Source organism: Salmo trutta, chromosome 4 (genome assembly GCF_901001165.1).
Source record: "Salmo trutta chromosome 4, fSalTru1.1, whole genome shotgun sequence".
Taxonomy (NCBI): Eukaryota; Metazoa; Chordata; class Actinopteri; order Salmoniformes; family Salmonidae; genus Salmo; species Salmo trutta.
The window spans coordinates 59,102,570-59,120,992 of record NC_042960.1 but is presented as its reverse complement, the minus strand read 5'-3'; the positions used below and the strand labels follow the sequence as shown (position 1 = coordinate 59,120,992).

The following is an 18,423-nucleotide window of genomic DNA, read 5'->3' as shown; positions in this document are numbered from 1 at the left end:
GTAAGAGAAGGAATGTGTCCAAATACACATGCAATAGAATCCAAACTTTAAGGGTCACATTCAGGCCACTTTAAGGGACGGTTAAAGGGCTCCTAAGGGCTGATTAAAAACCATTCTCAATGGAGAATCTTCTTTGATATGTTGTCAATTGGAAAATAGTCATCCATGTTTATTTCTTGATATCAGCCTCTATATAATGCCATTTAATACAATTTCTTGGCTTTGAAGCAGAATGTAGAAACAAATTGATTTATCCAAAATTATAGATTTTTTAAATTTTTTTGCAGTTCATCTACATTCAAGCAACACTTGTCATATGTTGCATATAATCCTTGTGTATTTGGTTTACAATCTTGGAATCTTAAGTGCGGTCTAGGCAAAAGCACAACAGGCCTACTATAGCTGAGATGATGAAATCATCCACACTGAGATGGATTTGTCTACAGTAAAACCACAGTCAGTAGACATAATGAAATAAATTGTATGAACTACTTATATGAGCCACTTGTCCATACACATGAAATATGAACAAAAAGTGAGTAAAGCAATACAAAAAGAAATGTTGGCGGCTATCAAAATGCTGACATGCCTTATATTGATGCCAAGTCAATTATGGCTCTAGCCCTGGGTGCTTCACAGAAAGAACATCTGGAGTACATTTGTACAGTGCCATTGTGCATGGGTAAAGAACAACATGAATACAATTGGCAAGATTTGAAACATTTCTGTTCTTTACATTAAAATAACATACAGGCTATATACATAATGGTTTTACAGTCCAGTTTAGCATAACAATTGTACATCAAAATTATTTTACATTTTCACACATTTCAAGAGTAACCTGGGTAGAAGACACTCACTTTGGTGTTGCAAGAAAATACCTTCCAACTCTCCTACAGTAAACTACTAACTAAGGAGGACAGGCAAAAGGTGTTGACATTACATACCTTGTCTCTTCCGTTGCTGCTCAGTGTTAACCCCTGCCTACCTGAGCTTCAATGTCAGAGTGATACGTAAGGCTTTGGGTTCTTTTGAACATACACCTGTGAATCGATGAGATGTCCAGTTGAAATATAACTTGAACACCAATGTTTGCAAAAAGGCGTGGGAAGGAAACAGCTGGCAACCTCCATAGCGCCTCTGTTACACAATGTTCCTATACGTTGCCTACTAAACAGTGCTCCCTGTAGAAGGCCACGGGGCCCGAACGTGAAGTGGTTCGGAAACTTTTCCATGTAGATACACCCATTTGTTAAAGGCTTTTTCAAATTGGGCTGTGCCAAGGAACTTTTTAAAACTTTATTGTTCCTCCAGTAGTCAAATTAGATAATCCGTTCAAATTAATTAGCATTCAATGATAGCGTACAGTTAAAAAAATAATAAACTTTGCGTTGTGGAATTACCAAGCTTATTGCTAGATGAAACTGCAAAATATAAGGGGAGACTGGAGCAAGAGTCCCAGATATCATTAAATTGTCAGAACTTACAATACTACCAATAGTTATGGTGTTTTGTGTGAATTAATAGGGTTTGGATGTTACCTTACTTTCAGCAAATACATGTCATTGCTAGCAAAGGGAGCAGCGCATGCCTAATGGCAAAATGACAAAAAACAGCCCACAGTTTATATTGACCCTAATATATAGTAAGGCTTAATGATAGCATAAAGTAGGTTTGATGACAGGATAGGCATTTAGGGTGGCAGGTAGCCTAGCAGTTAGAGCATTGGGCCAGTAACTGAAAGGTTGTTCGTTTCAATCCCTGAGCTGACAAGGTGGTACCCTTCAAGTAAAGTGTTACCCATTAAAGTGAAGGACCCCAGTTGAAAAATGACAAAGCATTGCATGAAAGCAGTTCCCATGGAAGTGACTTCAAGCTCTGTCTCCACTACCGCAAATAACACATGGCACTTAAAGTGCTATCATCATACAACAGTCCCCACTAAGGATATAAGTTCAATAGGAGGAGCAACACCACCAAGCCAAGGGTGTTCCCAGTTCGTGAAGCCGCACTTTCCCTCTGCTCCTCCTCCCCCTCTCCCCCCTCCTCTTCCTCCTCTTCTTCCACCACCTTGTTCAGGCTGTCACACTTCTCCCCGGTGTGTCCCTCATAGCAGTGACAGCGGAACCTCTCGGCCAGTAGTTGGAGCTCGTGCTGTGAGTGCCAGCCAGTGACCACAAAGTCCCCTTCCCCTGAAGGCTGGATGTGGTAGCTGTCTCCGCTCAGGTGGAGGTAGTACGGGGCGTGGAGGTCCCTGCGGACACAGCGGCCGTTGCTCTGGCACAGGAAGTCACTGCAGACCTCTGCAGCCCGTGTCACATTGGTGATGTACTGACCCAAGCGCTGGTTCAGGAAGGACTTCACCTTTGTGCAGTTGTGCTGGAGACAAGAGAGAGAGAGAGAGAGAGAGAGAGAGAGAGAGAGAGAGAGAGCGAGAGAGAGAGAGAGAGAGAGAAAAAAACCGAATAGACAGTCAAACAAATAAGGGCATTGTGCAATCCACGATAATCCCTTATATACTTTAGAGAGCGCTGCCCTATACTGTCATAACTATTCTCTGTTGGTTTTCAGCTATTGTCAACCAACTATTGTCCTCCTTATAGCATTGGTATGTCTTACACCCAGATTTATAAAATGCTTGAAGTTCCAACTCAAGCTCCAAGAGAACCCAGTAAGCAAAATTAAGTTGAAAATACATATTTTAGACTTATTTTCCAGACGTTGACGGTGTATTTTATCTGCTGAATGAAAGGTGAAAATACTTATTTTCCGGATGCAGAAAATATGTGTTATCCAGATATCAAAAATACTTATTTTCCAGATGTTGAAAATACTTGTTTTCCGGACGTTGTAATGAAGTGCATTTGAGGTGCTGAATGAAACTAGAAAATACAAGTTTTCCAGACAAAGACGTCAAAAACATGTATTTTCCAGACATTGAAAAGAGATAATTTACAGATATTGAAATAAGTATTTTTTCAAATTTCAACTGCACATACATTATCAATGAAGTAAGCATTATATCACAATAATAATTCATTAAGCCTCTTAAAATAGGAACGGTGAGCCAAATGAAGATTGCAACATAATATGTATTACATTTTTGTAAATGTAAAAACAAACACTTGCAAAGCATGCTGGGTATTATTCTAATGAGCTCCACACCCAAACAACTACAAATGTGGTCTGTCCAACCGAATCATAGACGTCTAGGCTATGTTTCACAAGTTTGAACATCACAGTACTGCACAGTTTATATTTACATTACATTTTAGCAGACACTCTTATCCAGAGCGACATACAGGAGCAATTTGTGTTTCGTGCCTTGCTCATCAACAGATTGTCTTGCACATCGACAGATGGTTCACCTAGTCGGGTCAGGGATTCGAACCAGCAACCTTTTGGTTACTGGTCCAACGCTCTTAAAGCTAGGCTACCTGCCTCCCATATGTTTAGTACAGTAGAGTACAGTTGAGTACAGTACAGTAGAGTTTAATTCAGTAGAACAGAGTACAGTAGAGTACAGTAAAGGAGAGTACAGTATAGTTTAATTCTGTAGAGTACAGTACAGTACAATAAAGTACAGTTTTGTACAGTACAGTACAGTTTAATTCATTACAGTAGAGTTTAATTAAGTGATAATGCCCTTGAAGCCAGTGTTTGTTGGATATATTGGCATGGGTGTTATTATCTTTATGCGGGGGCATTATCACCTTTATACAACGGTTACCAACATATTAAAATAATGATTGACATATTTGACATATTTCATTAAAAAATTTATTTTGATTAATTTATTCGTACTATTTCATCCTTCCACAAGATATAGTCCTGACACAAATCTAGGGTTGCTAGAGGTGCGACCCAGTCATTCGTTATTTTTGTTCTATATCTATGGACACGACCCAGTCGTTCATTCTTTTTGTTCTGTATCTATAGACACGATCCAGTCGTTCATTCTAAATGTTCCATTGCCATACTGACTGGCAACGTTATTATCCCTTGCTTGCTAGCTAGCCAACTACGGTTAATTTACAGTCATGTCAAAAAGTGCAGCCAGAATAACAGCAAAGTAGCTTCATTTGCATTTGTTTAAGCTGTTTTCTAGTGAAGATGGAAAAGAGTAAATAGGCATTTCAACATCATAGATTCAGTCAGTGGTAACTTGTGAAATAGACACCTGCTGGAATGCGGTTTTAACCAATCAGCATTCAGGATTAGACCTACCCGTTGTATAATTCAGTACAGTACAGTATAGTTTAATTCAGTAGAGTATAGTGGGGTGCAAAACAGTACACTATACTTTACTTTTCTATACTTTACTGTTCCTTAATGTGCTCTACTGTACTGTAATGTACTGTACTCTACTTTTCATAATGCGCTGTACTGTGCAGTCCAAACCGGACCGGATTAAATCTGAACCATTTATAGACGTCTATGTTTGGGCCAATTCCAGGGTGATCTGGACCGGACCAAATCCGAACCAATTATAAACGTCTGTTTGGGCCAAATATAGGCAAGTCCGGAACAGACATCTGTGGATGTAGAAATCAAGGCTGGTCCAGACCTGACAAAATCTGAACCAAACATAGACGCCTATTTTCTGATCTGATCAGATCTTTCCAAGATGGCATAGCAGTCAGACGTCCTTTGTCCTCGTCTTGTCGTGTCCCGTGTATATATATATTTACATATTTTCTTCGCATATCTTTTTATATATTTTTTTTCTAAAAACTCAACTTCAAAACACTCTCCTGCAACCCGCCTCACCAATTGTTTAAAAAAAGGATTATTCACCTCAAATCTGAAATCCACAACAGAAGCCAAACAGAAGTTAGCCAGAAGTTAGCCAATTCACTGGCTAGCTAGCTGCTATCCTAGTGACTATTGGCTAACATCGGTCCCAGAGCAAACATCAATTATTCCGGAGCTAGCCAGCTGAAGAGTTCCATCAGCCACTCCTGGGCTACAATCACCTATCCGGACCCGTTTTACTGCCGATGCGGAGCCCCACCAGGCCTTCACGACTGGACTACCGACGTTATCTGCCCGAGGGAGTTATCCAACTGGCCCCTCCGTCGCGACATAACCTGAACGCCCATCTGCGGCCCGCTAATCGTTAGCTGTCTTATCGGCTGCTATCTGAATAGGTCTATCGGACAATTTTCTTGGGCCACTATAACTATAACTATTTTGCCAATTGGATTGGTCCCCTCTACCACACAGAACCCCACTAATCTACTGACGGAAACGCATGAGGTGGCTAAAAACAGACCATCTTCTGCCAGCTTGCTACCCATGGCCCGGCTAGCTGTCTGAATCGCCGTGACCCCAACCAACCTTACTACTCACTGGACCCTTACGATCACTCGGCTAAGCATGCCTCTCCTTAATGTCAATATGCCTTGTCCATTGCTGTTCTGGTTAGTGTTTATTGGCTCATTTCACTGTAGAGCCTCTCTTTCTAAAATTATCTGCCGAAATTGATGCAACCCCTATTACTAGCCTAGTCAACCTCTCTTTCGTGTCGTCTGAGATCCCCAAAGATTGGAAAGCAGCTGCGGTCATCCCCCTCTTCAAAGGGGGGGACACTCTTGACCCAAACTGCTACAGACCTATATCTATCCTACCCTGCCTTTCTAAGGTCTTTGAAAGCCAAGTCAACAAACAGATTACCGACCATTTTGAATCCCACCGCACCTTCTCCGCTATGCAATCTGGTTTCAGAGTTGGTCATGGGTGCACCTCAGCCACGTTCAAGGTCCTAAACGATATCTTAACCGCCATCGATAAGAAACAATACTGTGGAGCCGTATTCATTGACCTGGCCAGGGCTTTCGACTCTGTCAATCACCACATCCTCATCGGCAGACTCAATAGTCTTGGTTTCTCAAATGATTGCCTCGCCTGGTTCAACAACTACTTCTCAGATGGAGTTCAGTGTGTCAAATCGGAGGGCTTGTTGTCCGGACCTCTGGCAGTCTATATGGGGGTGCCACAGGGTTCAATTCTTGGGCCGACTCTCTTCTCTGCATACATCAATGATGTTGCTCTTGCTGCTGGTGAGTCTCTGATCCACCTCTACGCAGACGACACCATTCTGTATACTTCTGGCCCTTCTTGGACACTGTGTTAACAACCCTCCAGATGAGCTTCAGTGCCATACAACTCTCCTTCCGTGGCCTCCAACTGCTCTTAAATACAAGTAAAACTAAATGCATGCTCTTTACATTTTAGTCATTTAGCAGACGCTCTCACGACTTACAGTAGTGAATGCATACATTTTTTTCTCCGTACTGGTCACCTGTGGGAATCGAACCCACAGCCCTGGCGTTGCAAACACCATGCTCTACCAACTGAGCCACACGATCGCTGCCTGCACCTGCCCGCCTGTCCAGCATCACTACTCTGGATGTTTCTGACTTAGAATATGTGGACAACTACAAATACCTAGGTGTCTGGTTAGACTGTAAACTCTCCTTTCAGACTCACATCAAACATCTACAATCCAAAGTTAAATCTAGAATCGGCTTCCTATTTCACAACAAAGCATCCTTCACTCATGCTGCCAAACATACCCTTATAAAACTGACCATCCTACCAATCCACGACTTCGGTGATGTAATTTACAAAATAGCCTCCAATACCCTACTCAATAAATTGGATGCAGTCTATCACAGTGCCTTCCGTTTTGTCACCAAAGCCCCATCTACTACCCACCACTGCGACCTGTATGCTCTCGTTGGCTGGCCCTCGCTTCATACTCGTCGCCAAACCCACTGGCTCCAGGTCATCTACAAGACCCTGCTAGGTAAAGTCCCCCCTTATCTCAGCTCGCTGGTCACCATAGCAGCACCTACCTGTAGCACACGCTCCAGCAGGTATAGCTCACTGGTCACCCCCAAAGCCAATTCCTCCTTCGGCTGCCTCTCCTTCCAGTTCTCTGCTGCCAATGACTGGAACGAACTACAAAAATCTCTGAACCTGGAAACGCTTATCTCCCTCACTAGCTTTATGCACCAGCTGTCAGAGCAGCTCACAGATTACTGCACCTGTACATAGCCCATCTATAATTTAGCCCAATTTTACCTCTTCCCCTACTGTGTTTATTTATTTATTTATTTTGCTCCTTTGCACCCCATTATTTCTATTTCTACTTTGTACTTTCTTCCACTGCAAATCTACCATTCCAGTGTTTTACTTGCTATATTGTATGTACTTCGCCACCATGGCCTTTTTTTGCCTTTACCTCCCTTATCTCACCTCATTTGCTCACATTGTATATAGACTTATTTTTCTACTGTATTATTGACTGTATGTTTGTTTTACTCCATGTGTTGTTGTATGTGTCAAACTGCTTTGCTTTATCTTGGCCAGGTTGCAATTGTAAATGAGAACTTGTTCTAAACTTGCCTACCTGGTTAAATAAAGGTGAAATAAAAATAAATAAAATAAAAATGTTGAGACCAAAAATCTGCATCCTAGTACGCTGAAAACATGGCCAGTCCAGACTGCACCAAAAAAAGACATCCAAAAGACGTCACCATTGATACATTTTTAGTAGGAAGAATGTTTGGAATACATTTAGGAATACATTACATTTCTTCTCAAAGCCTCATTTTGAATGACAGATGTACACAGGCCTTGGAGGTGTTGACAGCAAAAATAAGTCCAAACAGAATGAAATAGCAAGCACTTTATTTTCATAGCTTTAATTAAGGATTTGTCTTTGTCAGAGGAGTTCATTGCCCTAACGCCAGCCTTTTTGGCTCTTCTCTATTCTAGCAAGTGTAACACTTGGATGGTCTAACTTTAATGTGAATCATATTAGATAACAGTAAAGATGGAGAATCAGACTCACTCTGGATGAGGTGAGGTTGAGGTCTCCCCAGATCACAAAACCAGCAGCACCAAGAGCAGCACTCTCCCCAATGGTGTGGATCAAGTCTTTCTGCAATTCACATACAGACACACAGACAGGATAATTCCACCACATTTTCAACTTATTTAAGCAGCCACAAGATGGTGCTAATGTCTCCTTAGGAAAAGCCTGCACACAACTGATGATACTGTACTCTAAATAGTGTTGACTGCTGAGGGAAACAAATTAGTGTAGGTTAAAGAATGCCAAAAAGAAATAGTTCCCAGTCAAACAAGTTATGTCTAAACTGATCCTGTGTGTAAAGCATTCCAAAGTTTTGTAGTATCAACTAAGAATCAGTGAATTACCAGTCCCATTGGGATCATGTAGGATGAAAAGCATTTGATTTTAGACCTTTGGGTTATTAAGTGTGGCAGTCTTACCGTGGTGAGGAAGGCCATTGCCTCGTCTCTGTAGCCCAGGCGTGTGTACACGAACGTGGGCAGATCATAGCCATGTGAGGTGAGCCCAGCTATCCTCAGAGACTCCAGCACCCTGAACTGGGAGAAATGGAGGTTGCTGACACTGTCTGTTTGGCTCTTCCTGATAGCCACTGAGGGAAACAGTGCTGTGCTGCTGTTCCACAACCAGAGCAGTTCGTCATTACGCTGGCTCTCCAGCAGAGGGCAGGAGCCTGTGTAGTTGTGCTCATACAGGTTGTAGTTGTGGCAGTCCGGATAGAGGTAGAAGCCCCAGAGTCCGTTGGGGCGAAGGAACGTCCCTAGCTGGACAGTCTTCTGCATGAACGCCCGGGCACTCTTCTCAAAGCGTTTGCTCGCCAGCTCTTCGATTTGTGATGAAGTCACGTTGACATAGGCCTGTGCGATCAGCTCCCGGGACTTCCGCCGGTAAATGTCTTTCTTGTGCCAGTTGCGGCTCCACTGTGGGCGCCAGTACTCCCAGTCAATGACCGCCAGACCGGCAAAGTCCTCCGAGGGGATAAAATGGTTGATATCCCTGTAGGCCTTGAGGAGATGGTCATTCATGTTGCAGTTTTGGGGCAGGCCTCCGTTGATAGGGATGCTGTGGTCCGTGTAGAAAGGGTAGAGGCCCAGCCGGTTGGCGTAGAAAATGGTAACGTTCTGGCCAGTGTGGACGGCCCTCGGACTGCCACTAATGTGGAAGAGTTGCTCCAGGTTGGTGTGGACATTGTACTTGACAGTGCACAGGTCCAGCGGTGCGTTCCAGGCAGCGATGAAGGGCTTGCGGCCCACCAGGGGCAGCTTGGCAGGTTTCTGGCTGAAGGCGGCATGAAAGAGTAGCAGGAGCCAGGAACAGGTGAGGGCGCAGGCCACAGGCACGGTGTGGTGAGGTTGGCCACTTCCGACGGGCACCATGAGCATCCTCGGGCTTGGGTCAATGGGAAGGGCTGTCAAACATCCTGAAGAGAGAAAAAGGAAGAGAGAGAGAGCGAGTAAGATAGTGAATGATACAGACAGAAGAAGGATAGAGAGTGAAAGGGAGTGAGAGAGAGTGAACAATATAGAGGAATGATGGAGAGAGAAAGAGTGGGTGAGGAAGAGAGAGAGAGAAAGAGAGGGATAGTGAGTGAGAGAGAAGGAGAAAGGAAGAGAGAGGACATTAGGGATTATAGATGAGGGGTCATTTTATCATATAGTGTTTCACAACAATGCTAATCGGCTTAGAGAATATCCCATACTGTGTACAACAATGTAGGTTGTTTGCACCTGTGCTTAAAGTTTTCTGCTGTTGAGCAAGTTTCTGTTTCTATTTGGTTAATTTATTAGCCATACACAAATAGATCAGAATGTTGGCATGCATGTTGCCATGACGCCTTGATGCCTTGTCAATTGACACCCAGGGGTCTGACTAAACCATGAGCTGGGCAGACTGCTCATGTCCACACCACATCTAGCTGTACCCTGATCAGAGGGATGGCCACTGCATCCCTCACAGGCATGTTTGTACATTGTCACCAGATGCCTTTTTAGAGTTTTCTACCAGTGTTTAACGACAACTGTTCCCAACATTGTACCTGCTGATTTACCAAATGCCTGAGTCAGAGTTTCAAGCCGGGAATAAGATTATGTACCAGTACACTGAGTATACAAAACATTAAGAACACCTGCTCTTTCCACGAATCCAGGTAAAAGCACTCTTCCCCTCCTTGCCTCTTTTGACCTCATTCTTTCCCAATCACCTCCAACTCACAAGGCAGGCAATACCCTTGACCTCATCTTTACTAGAGGCTGCTCGCCTACTAATCTCACTGCAACCCCCCTCCAGGTCTCTGATCACTACTTTGTTTCCTTTTCTGTCTCCCTTTCCTCCAACCCTAACCACTCAGCCCCTACCCAGATGGTCATGCGCATCACAATCTTTGCTCTCTCTCTCCCACTACTCTCTCCTCTTCTATCATATCATCTCTCCCTTCTGCTAATAACTCTACCTACATGTACATATTACCTTCTCCCTCCTGTATCCTGCTTCTGCCTCTTTGACCCTACTCTCCTCCCTTTCAGCATCCTATGACTCGCACTGTCCCGTTTCTTCCCGGGCCGGCTCGGCCCTCCCCTCCTGCTCCGTGGCTGAGTGACTCATTGCGAGCTTACAGAACAGGGCTGCGGGCAGCTGAACAAAAATGGAGGAAAACTAAACTTCCGGAGGACCTATCATCCTTTCACTCCCTCCTCTCTACCTTCTCTTCCTCTGTATCTGCTACTAAAGCCACTTCCTACCACTCCACAGTGTCGCCTTCCCAGAGTGCAACAAACCTTGGCATGACCCTAGACAACACCCTGTCATTCTCTGCAAACATCAAAGCAGTGACTCGCTCCTGCAGGTTCATGCTCTACAACATCCATAGAGTTGTTGTAGCAGTGACTCGCTGCAACTTATCCAGAATGCTGCAGCCCGCCTGGTTATCAACCTTCCCAAGTTCTCTCATGTCACCCCGCTCCTCTGCACACTCCACTGGCTTCCAGTCAAAGCTCGCATCCACTACAAGACCATGGTGCTTACCTATGGAACAGCAAGAGGAACTGCAGCTCCCTACCTTACACCTATGCTCAAACCCTACACCCCAGCCTGAGCACTCCATTCTGCTACTCGATGAGGTGAACCAGCACTTGCACTTGACCCACCCCGGTGGTGTAAGTACCTAAGTAAAAATACTACAAAGTACAAGCTAAGTCGTTTTGGGGGGAGTCTGTACTATTTTATTTTTGACAACCTATGTAGTTTTGGGGGGTATCTGTACTCTTACTTCACTACCTTCCTAAAGAAAATGTTTTACTTTTTACTCCATGCATTTTTCCTGACACCCAAAAGTATTTGTTACATTTTCAATGTTTAGCACTACAGGGAAAGGGTCCAATTCACACACTTATCAAGAAAATATCACTGGTCATCCCTACTTCCTTTGATCTGGCGGACTCACTAAACACACATGCTTCATTTGTAAATTATATCTGGAGTGTTGGAGTGTGCCCCTGGCTTTCCGTGAATCAAAAAAAATAACATTTGCTTAATATCAGGAACTTGAAAAGATTTTAACTTTTACTTCTATTTTTGATACGTATATACATTTTAGAAATTACATTTACTTTTGATACTTAAGTCTATTTAAAACCAAATTCTTTTAGACTTTTACTCAAGTTGTATTTTACTGGGTGACTTTCACTTTTACTTGAGTCATTTTCTATTAAGGTATTTTTACTTTTACTCAAGTATGACAATTGCCCCCCGAGACCTCTCCCTGACCCCCTTTCTAGCTCTGACTCTACTCATAGCTACTTTATTGAGTAACCATGTACTTTCTATGCCTGTGATATGTGGTTGTCCCACCTACCTATCTTTGGATGAACGCACTAAATTTAAGTTGCTCTGGATAAGGGTGTCTGCTAAATGACAGAAATATAAATGTCTATGATCCCTTATTGATGAAGGGGAGGAGACAGGTTAAAGAATCATTTTTTAGCCTTGAGACAATTGATACTGGATTGTGTGTGTGTGCCATTCAGAAGGTGAATGGGCGGGATAAAATATTGAGGTGCCTTTGAACTGGGTAAGTTAGTAGGTGCCAGGTGCACCAGTTTGTGTCAAGAACTGAAACCCTGCTGGGTTTTTCTTGCTCAACAGTTTCCCATGTGTATCAAGAATGGTCCACCACCCAAAGGACATCCAGACAACTTGACACAACTTTGGGAAGCATTGGAGTCAACATGGTCCAGCATCCCTGTGGAACGCTTTGATACCTTGTAGAGTCCATGCCCCGATGAATTGAGGCTGTTTTGAGGGCAAAAAGTCAGGGGTGCAACTGATGTCTTGAGATGTTGATTCAATATATCCACATCATTTTCTTTCCTCATGATGCCATCTATTTTGTGAAGTGCACCAGTCCCTCCTGCAGCAAAGCACCCCCACAACATGATGCTGCTACCGCCGTGCTTCACGGTTGGGATGTTGTTCTTTGGCTTGCATGCCTCCCTCTTTTTCCTCCAAACATAACGATGATCATTATGGCCAAACAATTCTATTTTCGTTTCATCAGACCAGAGGACATTTCTCCAAAAAGTATGATCTTTGTCCCCATGTGCAGTTGCAAACCGTAGTCTGTCTTTTTTATGGCAGTTTTGGAGCAGTGGCTTCTTCCTTGCTGAGCGGCCTTTCAGGTTATGTCGATATAGGACTCGTTTCACTGTGGATATAGATACTTTTGTACCTGTTTCCTCCAGCATCTTCACAAGGTCCTTTGTTGTTGTTCTGGGATTGATTTGCACTTTTCACACTAAAGTACGTTCATCTCTAGGAGACAGAACGCATCTCCTTTCTGAGTTTGTACAGATGAACGTGGTACCTTCAGGCATTTGGAAATTTCTCCCAAGGATGAACCAGACTTGTGGAGGTCTACTTTTTTTTCTGAGGTCTTGGCTGATTTCTTTTGATTTTCCCATGATGTCAAGCAAAGAGGCACTGAGTTTGAAGGTAGGCCTTAAAATTCATTCACAAGTACACCTCCAATGGACTCAAATTATGTCAATTAGCCTATCAGAAGCTTTTAAAGCCATGACATCATGTTCTCGAATTTTCCAAGCTGTTTAAAGGCACAGTCAACTTAGTGTATGTAAACTTCTGACACACTGGAATTGTGATAAAGTGAATTATGAGTGAAATAATCTGTCTGTAAACAATTGTTGGAAAAATGACTTGTGTCATGCACAAAGTAGATGTCCTAACCAACTTGCCAAAACTATAGTTTATTAACAAGAAATGTGTGGAGTGGTTGAAAAACTAGTTTTAATGACTCCAACCTAAGTGTGTGTAAACTTCCGACTTCAACTGTAGTATGTATGAGCTGGAAGTAGAAGCCTAAGTATTGTTGTCCATTAGTTTACTTCAATTAGGGGAGGGATGGTAGGTAAGGGGAAAATAATAAAGAAGGAAAATATATCTAAAACATATATATATACTGCTCAAAAAAATAAAGGGAACACTTAAACAACACAATGTAACTCCAAGTCAATCACACTTCTGTGAAATCAAACTGTCCACTTAGGAAGCAACACTGATTGACAATAAATTTCACATGTTGTTGTGCAAATGGAATAGACAACAGGTGGAAATGATAGGCAATAAGCAAGACACCCCCAATAAAGGAGTGGTTCAGCAGGTGGTGACCACAGACCACTTCTCAGTTCCTATGCTTCCTGGCTGATGTTTTGGTCACTTTTGAATGCTGGCAGTGCTTTCACTCTAGTGGTAGCATGAGACGGAGTCTACAACCCACACAAGTGGCTCAGGTAGTGCAGCTCATCCAGGATGGCACATCAATGCGAGCTGTGGCAAGAAGGTTTGCTGTGTCTGTCAGCGTAGTATCCAGAGCATGGAGGCGCTACCAGGAGACAGGCCAGTACATCAGGAGACGTGGAGGAGGCCGTAGGAGGGCAACAACCCAGCAGCAGGACCGCTACCTCCGCCTTTGTGAAAGGAGGAGCAGGAGGAGCACTGCCAGAGCCCTGCAAAATGACCTCCAGCAGGCCACAAATGTGCATGTGTCTGCTCAAACGGTCAGAAACAGACTCCATGAGGGTGGTATGAGGGCCTGACGTCCACAGGTGGGGGTTGTGCTTACAGCCCAACACCGTGCAGGACGTTTGTGATTTGCCAGAGAACACCAAGATTGGCAAATTCGCCACTGGCGCCCTGTGCTCTTCATAGATGAAAGCAGGTTCACACTGAGCACATGTGACAGACGTGACAGAGTCTGGAGATGCCGTGGAGAACATTCTGCTGCCTGCAACATCCTCCAGCATGACCGGTTTGGCGGTGGGTCAGTCATGGTGTGGGGTGGGGTGGCATTTCTTTGGGGGGCCGCACAGCCCTCCATGTGCTCGCCAGAGGTAGCCTGACTGCCATTAGGTACCGAGATGAGATCCTCAGACCCCTTGTGAGACCATATGCTGGTGCGGTTGGTCCTGGGTTCCTCCTAATGCAAGACAATGCTAGACCTCATGTGGCTGGAGTGTGTCAGCAGTTCCTGCAAGAGGAAGGCATTGATGCTATGGACTGGCCCGCCCATTCCCCAGACCTGAATCCAATTGAGCACATCTGGGACATCATGTCTCGCTCCATCCACCAACGCCACGTTGCACCACAGACTGTCCAGGAGTTGGCGGATGCTTTAGTCCAGGTCTGGGAGGAGATCCCTCAGGAGACCATCCGCCACCTCATCAGGAGCATGCCCAGGCGTTGTAGGGAGGTCATACAGGCACGTGGAGGCCACACACACTACTGAGCCTCATTTTGACTTGTTTTAAGGATATTACATCAACGTTGTATCAGCCTGTAGTGTGGTTTTCCACGTTAATTTTGAGTGTGACTCCAAATCCAGACCTCCATGGGTTGATAAATTGGATTTCCATTGATTATTTTTGTGTGATTTTGTTGTCAGCACATTCAACTATGTAAAGAAAAAAGTATTTAATAAGATTATTTCTTTCATTCAGATCTAGGATGTGTTGTTTAAGTGTTCCCTTTATTTTTTGAGCAGTGTATATATATTTAAAATAATATATATGGGGGATTGGAAATGATGCAGACAATTACATTGATAGAAGCCACAATCTAACTGCAAGATTAAAGCTGATCTATCCCCCCAAAAAATAACACTAACATTGACTAAGTGCAACCCGTTTTGAAATATTGCTAGGATTCAATGCCTTTTGCAGATGTTATTGTGTACATATGGTATAGTAACATAATAAATGTAAATAATAAAATTGCCTTTTCCAAGAGGAGGCTAGCAACCACAGATGTTGTATATTGGAAGAAGCGTGTAAGTTTGGCGAACTGTCAAATTGAATGATTTATCTTTCTGCCCGGAACCCGCAGACCTATCTGGTAGCAATTAAGATAAGATTTTGTTGATGACTGTGGTTTACATGGAAGCCTTCTGACCAACATCAACAACTTCTAAAACTGAACTGTTTTTAAGTATCTGTTCTAGCCAATGACAGCTCATCTACAATTCATCCCTGCATACCTCACTTAGTGTTTAAAGATGTTGGAACATCTATTGGACCAAGAACTGTGACTGTAAACTCAAATGTGAACTTAAAGTGATTTGTAGGAGATATAGTGAGAAAATATTATTCCATTTCACTGTTCATTTAAAGGAATACTTCGATTTTGGCAAAATCAGTCAGATCAGTCAGAACTTGTGGATACCATTTTTATGCCTGTGCAGTATGAAGGAAGTTAGAGGTAGTTTTGCAAGCCAATGCTAACTAGCATTAGCACATTGTCTGGAAGTCTATAGGTATGTGTTAGCATGCTTCATACTGGACACAGAGACATAACAATGGTATCCACAAGTTCATCTAACTCTGGGGAAGTAGATAAAGGGCCTAATTGTCAAAATCCCTACGTATCCCTTAAAGGTAACATGCAGACATTTTTATCTCACTATCAAATATTTTTTGGGTAGCAATTAAGTACCTTACATTGATTGTTTACTTAGCAAAGGGCAATTTCTCATGCAATAATTTTGCTAGGACTGTCTGGGAGTGGTCTGAGTAGGGAGTAGAAAACTGAAAAGTAGCTGTTATTGATAGAGGTTTGGAACTCTCTTTCTTATTGGTCTATTGACTAAATTGTCGCCTGGTGATGTCACCAGGCAGGCCAAAACTTCATACCACCAAAACAGGCAGAAATGTCAGGTGGTCTTTTCAAACAGCTCTTACACTAAAAGGGAATTAACATAATTTTCACCCTTTTAGAGTATAATTCAAACATCATTGTGTGGAAATATATATAAAACACATGAAAAGTATTTTTGTTGACTGCCATGGGCCTTTTAAACAGTACATTTCGAAATATGTTGTAACAGCACCCGACATTGCCAGGGGTACTGGGAGAGGAGGATTAAGAAATGCTGAGCTAATCTACAGTACTGTTTTGTTTTGGTTTGAGGTGGATCCTTCCTTGCTGGATGGCTAAAACAGCTGAGGGGCTAGGGTCACTCTGTCCTATCTGGTGTAATTCTCCTGTTTTATCTGGTGTCCTTTGTGATCTTAAGTATGCTCCCTCTTATTCTCCCATCACTCTCTCTCTCTCTCTCTCTCTCTCTCTCTCTCTCTCTCTCCGCTCTCGGAGGACCTGAGCCCTAGGACCATTGCTCAGGACTACCTGGCCTGATGACTTCTGGCTGTCCCCGTCCCCAGTCCACCTGGTCATGCTGCTGATCCAGTTTCTGCTGTTCTGCCTGCGGCTATGGAACCCGGACCTGTTCACCGGACGCGCTAACTTATCCCGGACCTGCTGTTTCGACCCTCCCTCTCCCTCTCTCTCTCCCTCTCTCTCTCCTGCTGTCTCAACCTCTTAATGCTCGACTATGAAAAGTCAACTGACATTTACACCTGAGGTACTGATCTGCACCCTCTATAACCACTGTTATTTGACCCTGCTGGTCATCGATCTGGCCTTAATGGCCATGTACTCTTATAATCTCCACTGGGCACAGCCAGAAGAGGACTGGTCACCACTCAGAGCCTTGTTCCTCTCTAGGTTTCTTCCTACGTTCCTGCCTTTTATATGGAGGTTTTCCTAGCCACGTGCTTCTACATTTGCATTGCTTGCTGTTTGGGGTTTTAGGCTGTGTTTCTGTAAAAGCACTTTGTGACATCTGCTGATGTAAAAAGGGATTTATAAATACATTGAGAGAGAGAGAGAAAGAAAGAAAATGATAGCAAATAGAAAGAGAGGGCACAGGAAGAGAGAGTGTGGCAGAGAGAAACACATATAACGCAACACCTCAGATTGTGCCAGAACCTTTACCCCGCGGTGAACCTACAGGAAGCAGCCCAAACATTGTCAACACAATCTGTCAGTCCTGTAGCGTGTCTGGCTCATCTCTCTGCTTGTGTGGGGGCATAACTCGTCCCTCGTCACTATTATCCCAGAGCCAGAGAAGCGCTTTATCCATGAGCCAAAATCCCCTCAGGTATTCAGGTATCTAACTCTCCCCCCAAAGGCCTCTTATTTTCATCTCTATAGGAGGCATTCTTACTGTTCGGTTTTAAGTATGTGAACAGAAGATTAAAAAAATAGGCAACCCCAAACAAAATTGATGTTTTATAGGGGTTGTAATGTCATTTAATTCTGCAGTTAAACATGCTTGTCTCGCCAGCCTCGCTCCCACAGCTAAACTTTGAAATGTCTCTTTTATGTTCGTCATTAAGTGTGAACATGAACAAAGATGGCAAACATGAAAAGATGGGGTAGAAACCAGCGCTGTCTAAGGCACAGTGACTGACTTGTACTGTGCAGTATTGTAAGGCTGTGTTTAGATTCTGATCTGATTGGTCAAAAGACCAAATAGTGAAAGAAAATATCAGAAATTTGGGCTGCCTGTCTAAATGCAGCCTACGAGTGAACATTCCAGGTCAGACACAGCCCCTTTACTGGCACAAAAACATAACTTTAAAAAATACCTCCTATTCACGCTGCAGTTGTGCCATTAGTTTGAAAGCTGTTTGGTAAAAGCTATTTTTGTTCCTTTATATTATGTGGTTTGTGTGAGAGCAATGTCGGAATCTGACGAATCAGAGAGATCTCTCACCTGTAGATCCTGCACGGCGACCATCATATCAGCCAATCCCGGGGAGAGGGGGGGTGGGGGCAGGGGGTGGGGCACAGGAATTGTGCCCCTCTCCATCTGTCCTACACTCTAGTATTCCTTTACTCTGTCTGACACACAATCCAACCACCACACTTATATAGTGTAAAGGAAGAGAGAGCAAGAGGGAGAGAGAGAGAAAGAGAGAGTTAAAGAGAGAGAGAGTTTCCTGTGAGGGAGGAGAAACCACCACCAAGCTCGAACTAACACCACAACAGAGCGATTAGAGTAGGGAAGGAGAGGGGAGTGGAGGAGGAGGGAGGAGAGAACGATGGATGGAGGGTATAGCCTTAAATAAATTACATTAAAACTGATCTGAATGATTAAGTCTGATCATCTCTCTTATGCTTCTCTGTGTGTGTGT

General features: G+C 43.5%; 1 protein-coding gene across 1 annotated transcript; it reads right to left on the bottom strand.

Moving 5' to 3' along the window:
- Positions 1-704: 704 nt before the first annotated feature.
- LOC115192733 (hyaluronidase-4) lies at positions 705-18,089 on the bottom strand. The gene is made up of 4 exons (XM_029751541.1): positions 18,003-18,089; positions 8,305-9,302; positions 7,862-7,951; positions 705-2,379 (listed from the first exon to the last, which is right to left on the bottom strand). Exons 2-4 carry the CDS (start codon positions 9,262-9,264, stop codon positions 1,942-1,944), a joined length of 1,488 nt encoding a protein of 495 aa, XP_029607401.1. The 5' UTR covers positions 9,265-9,302; positions 18,003-18,089; the 3' UTR covers positions 705-1,941.
- Positions 18,090-18,423: the final 334 nt, after the last annotated feature.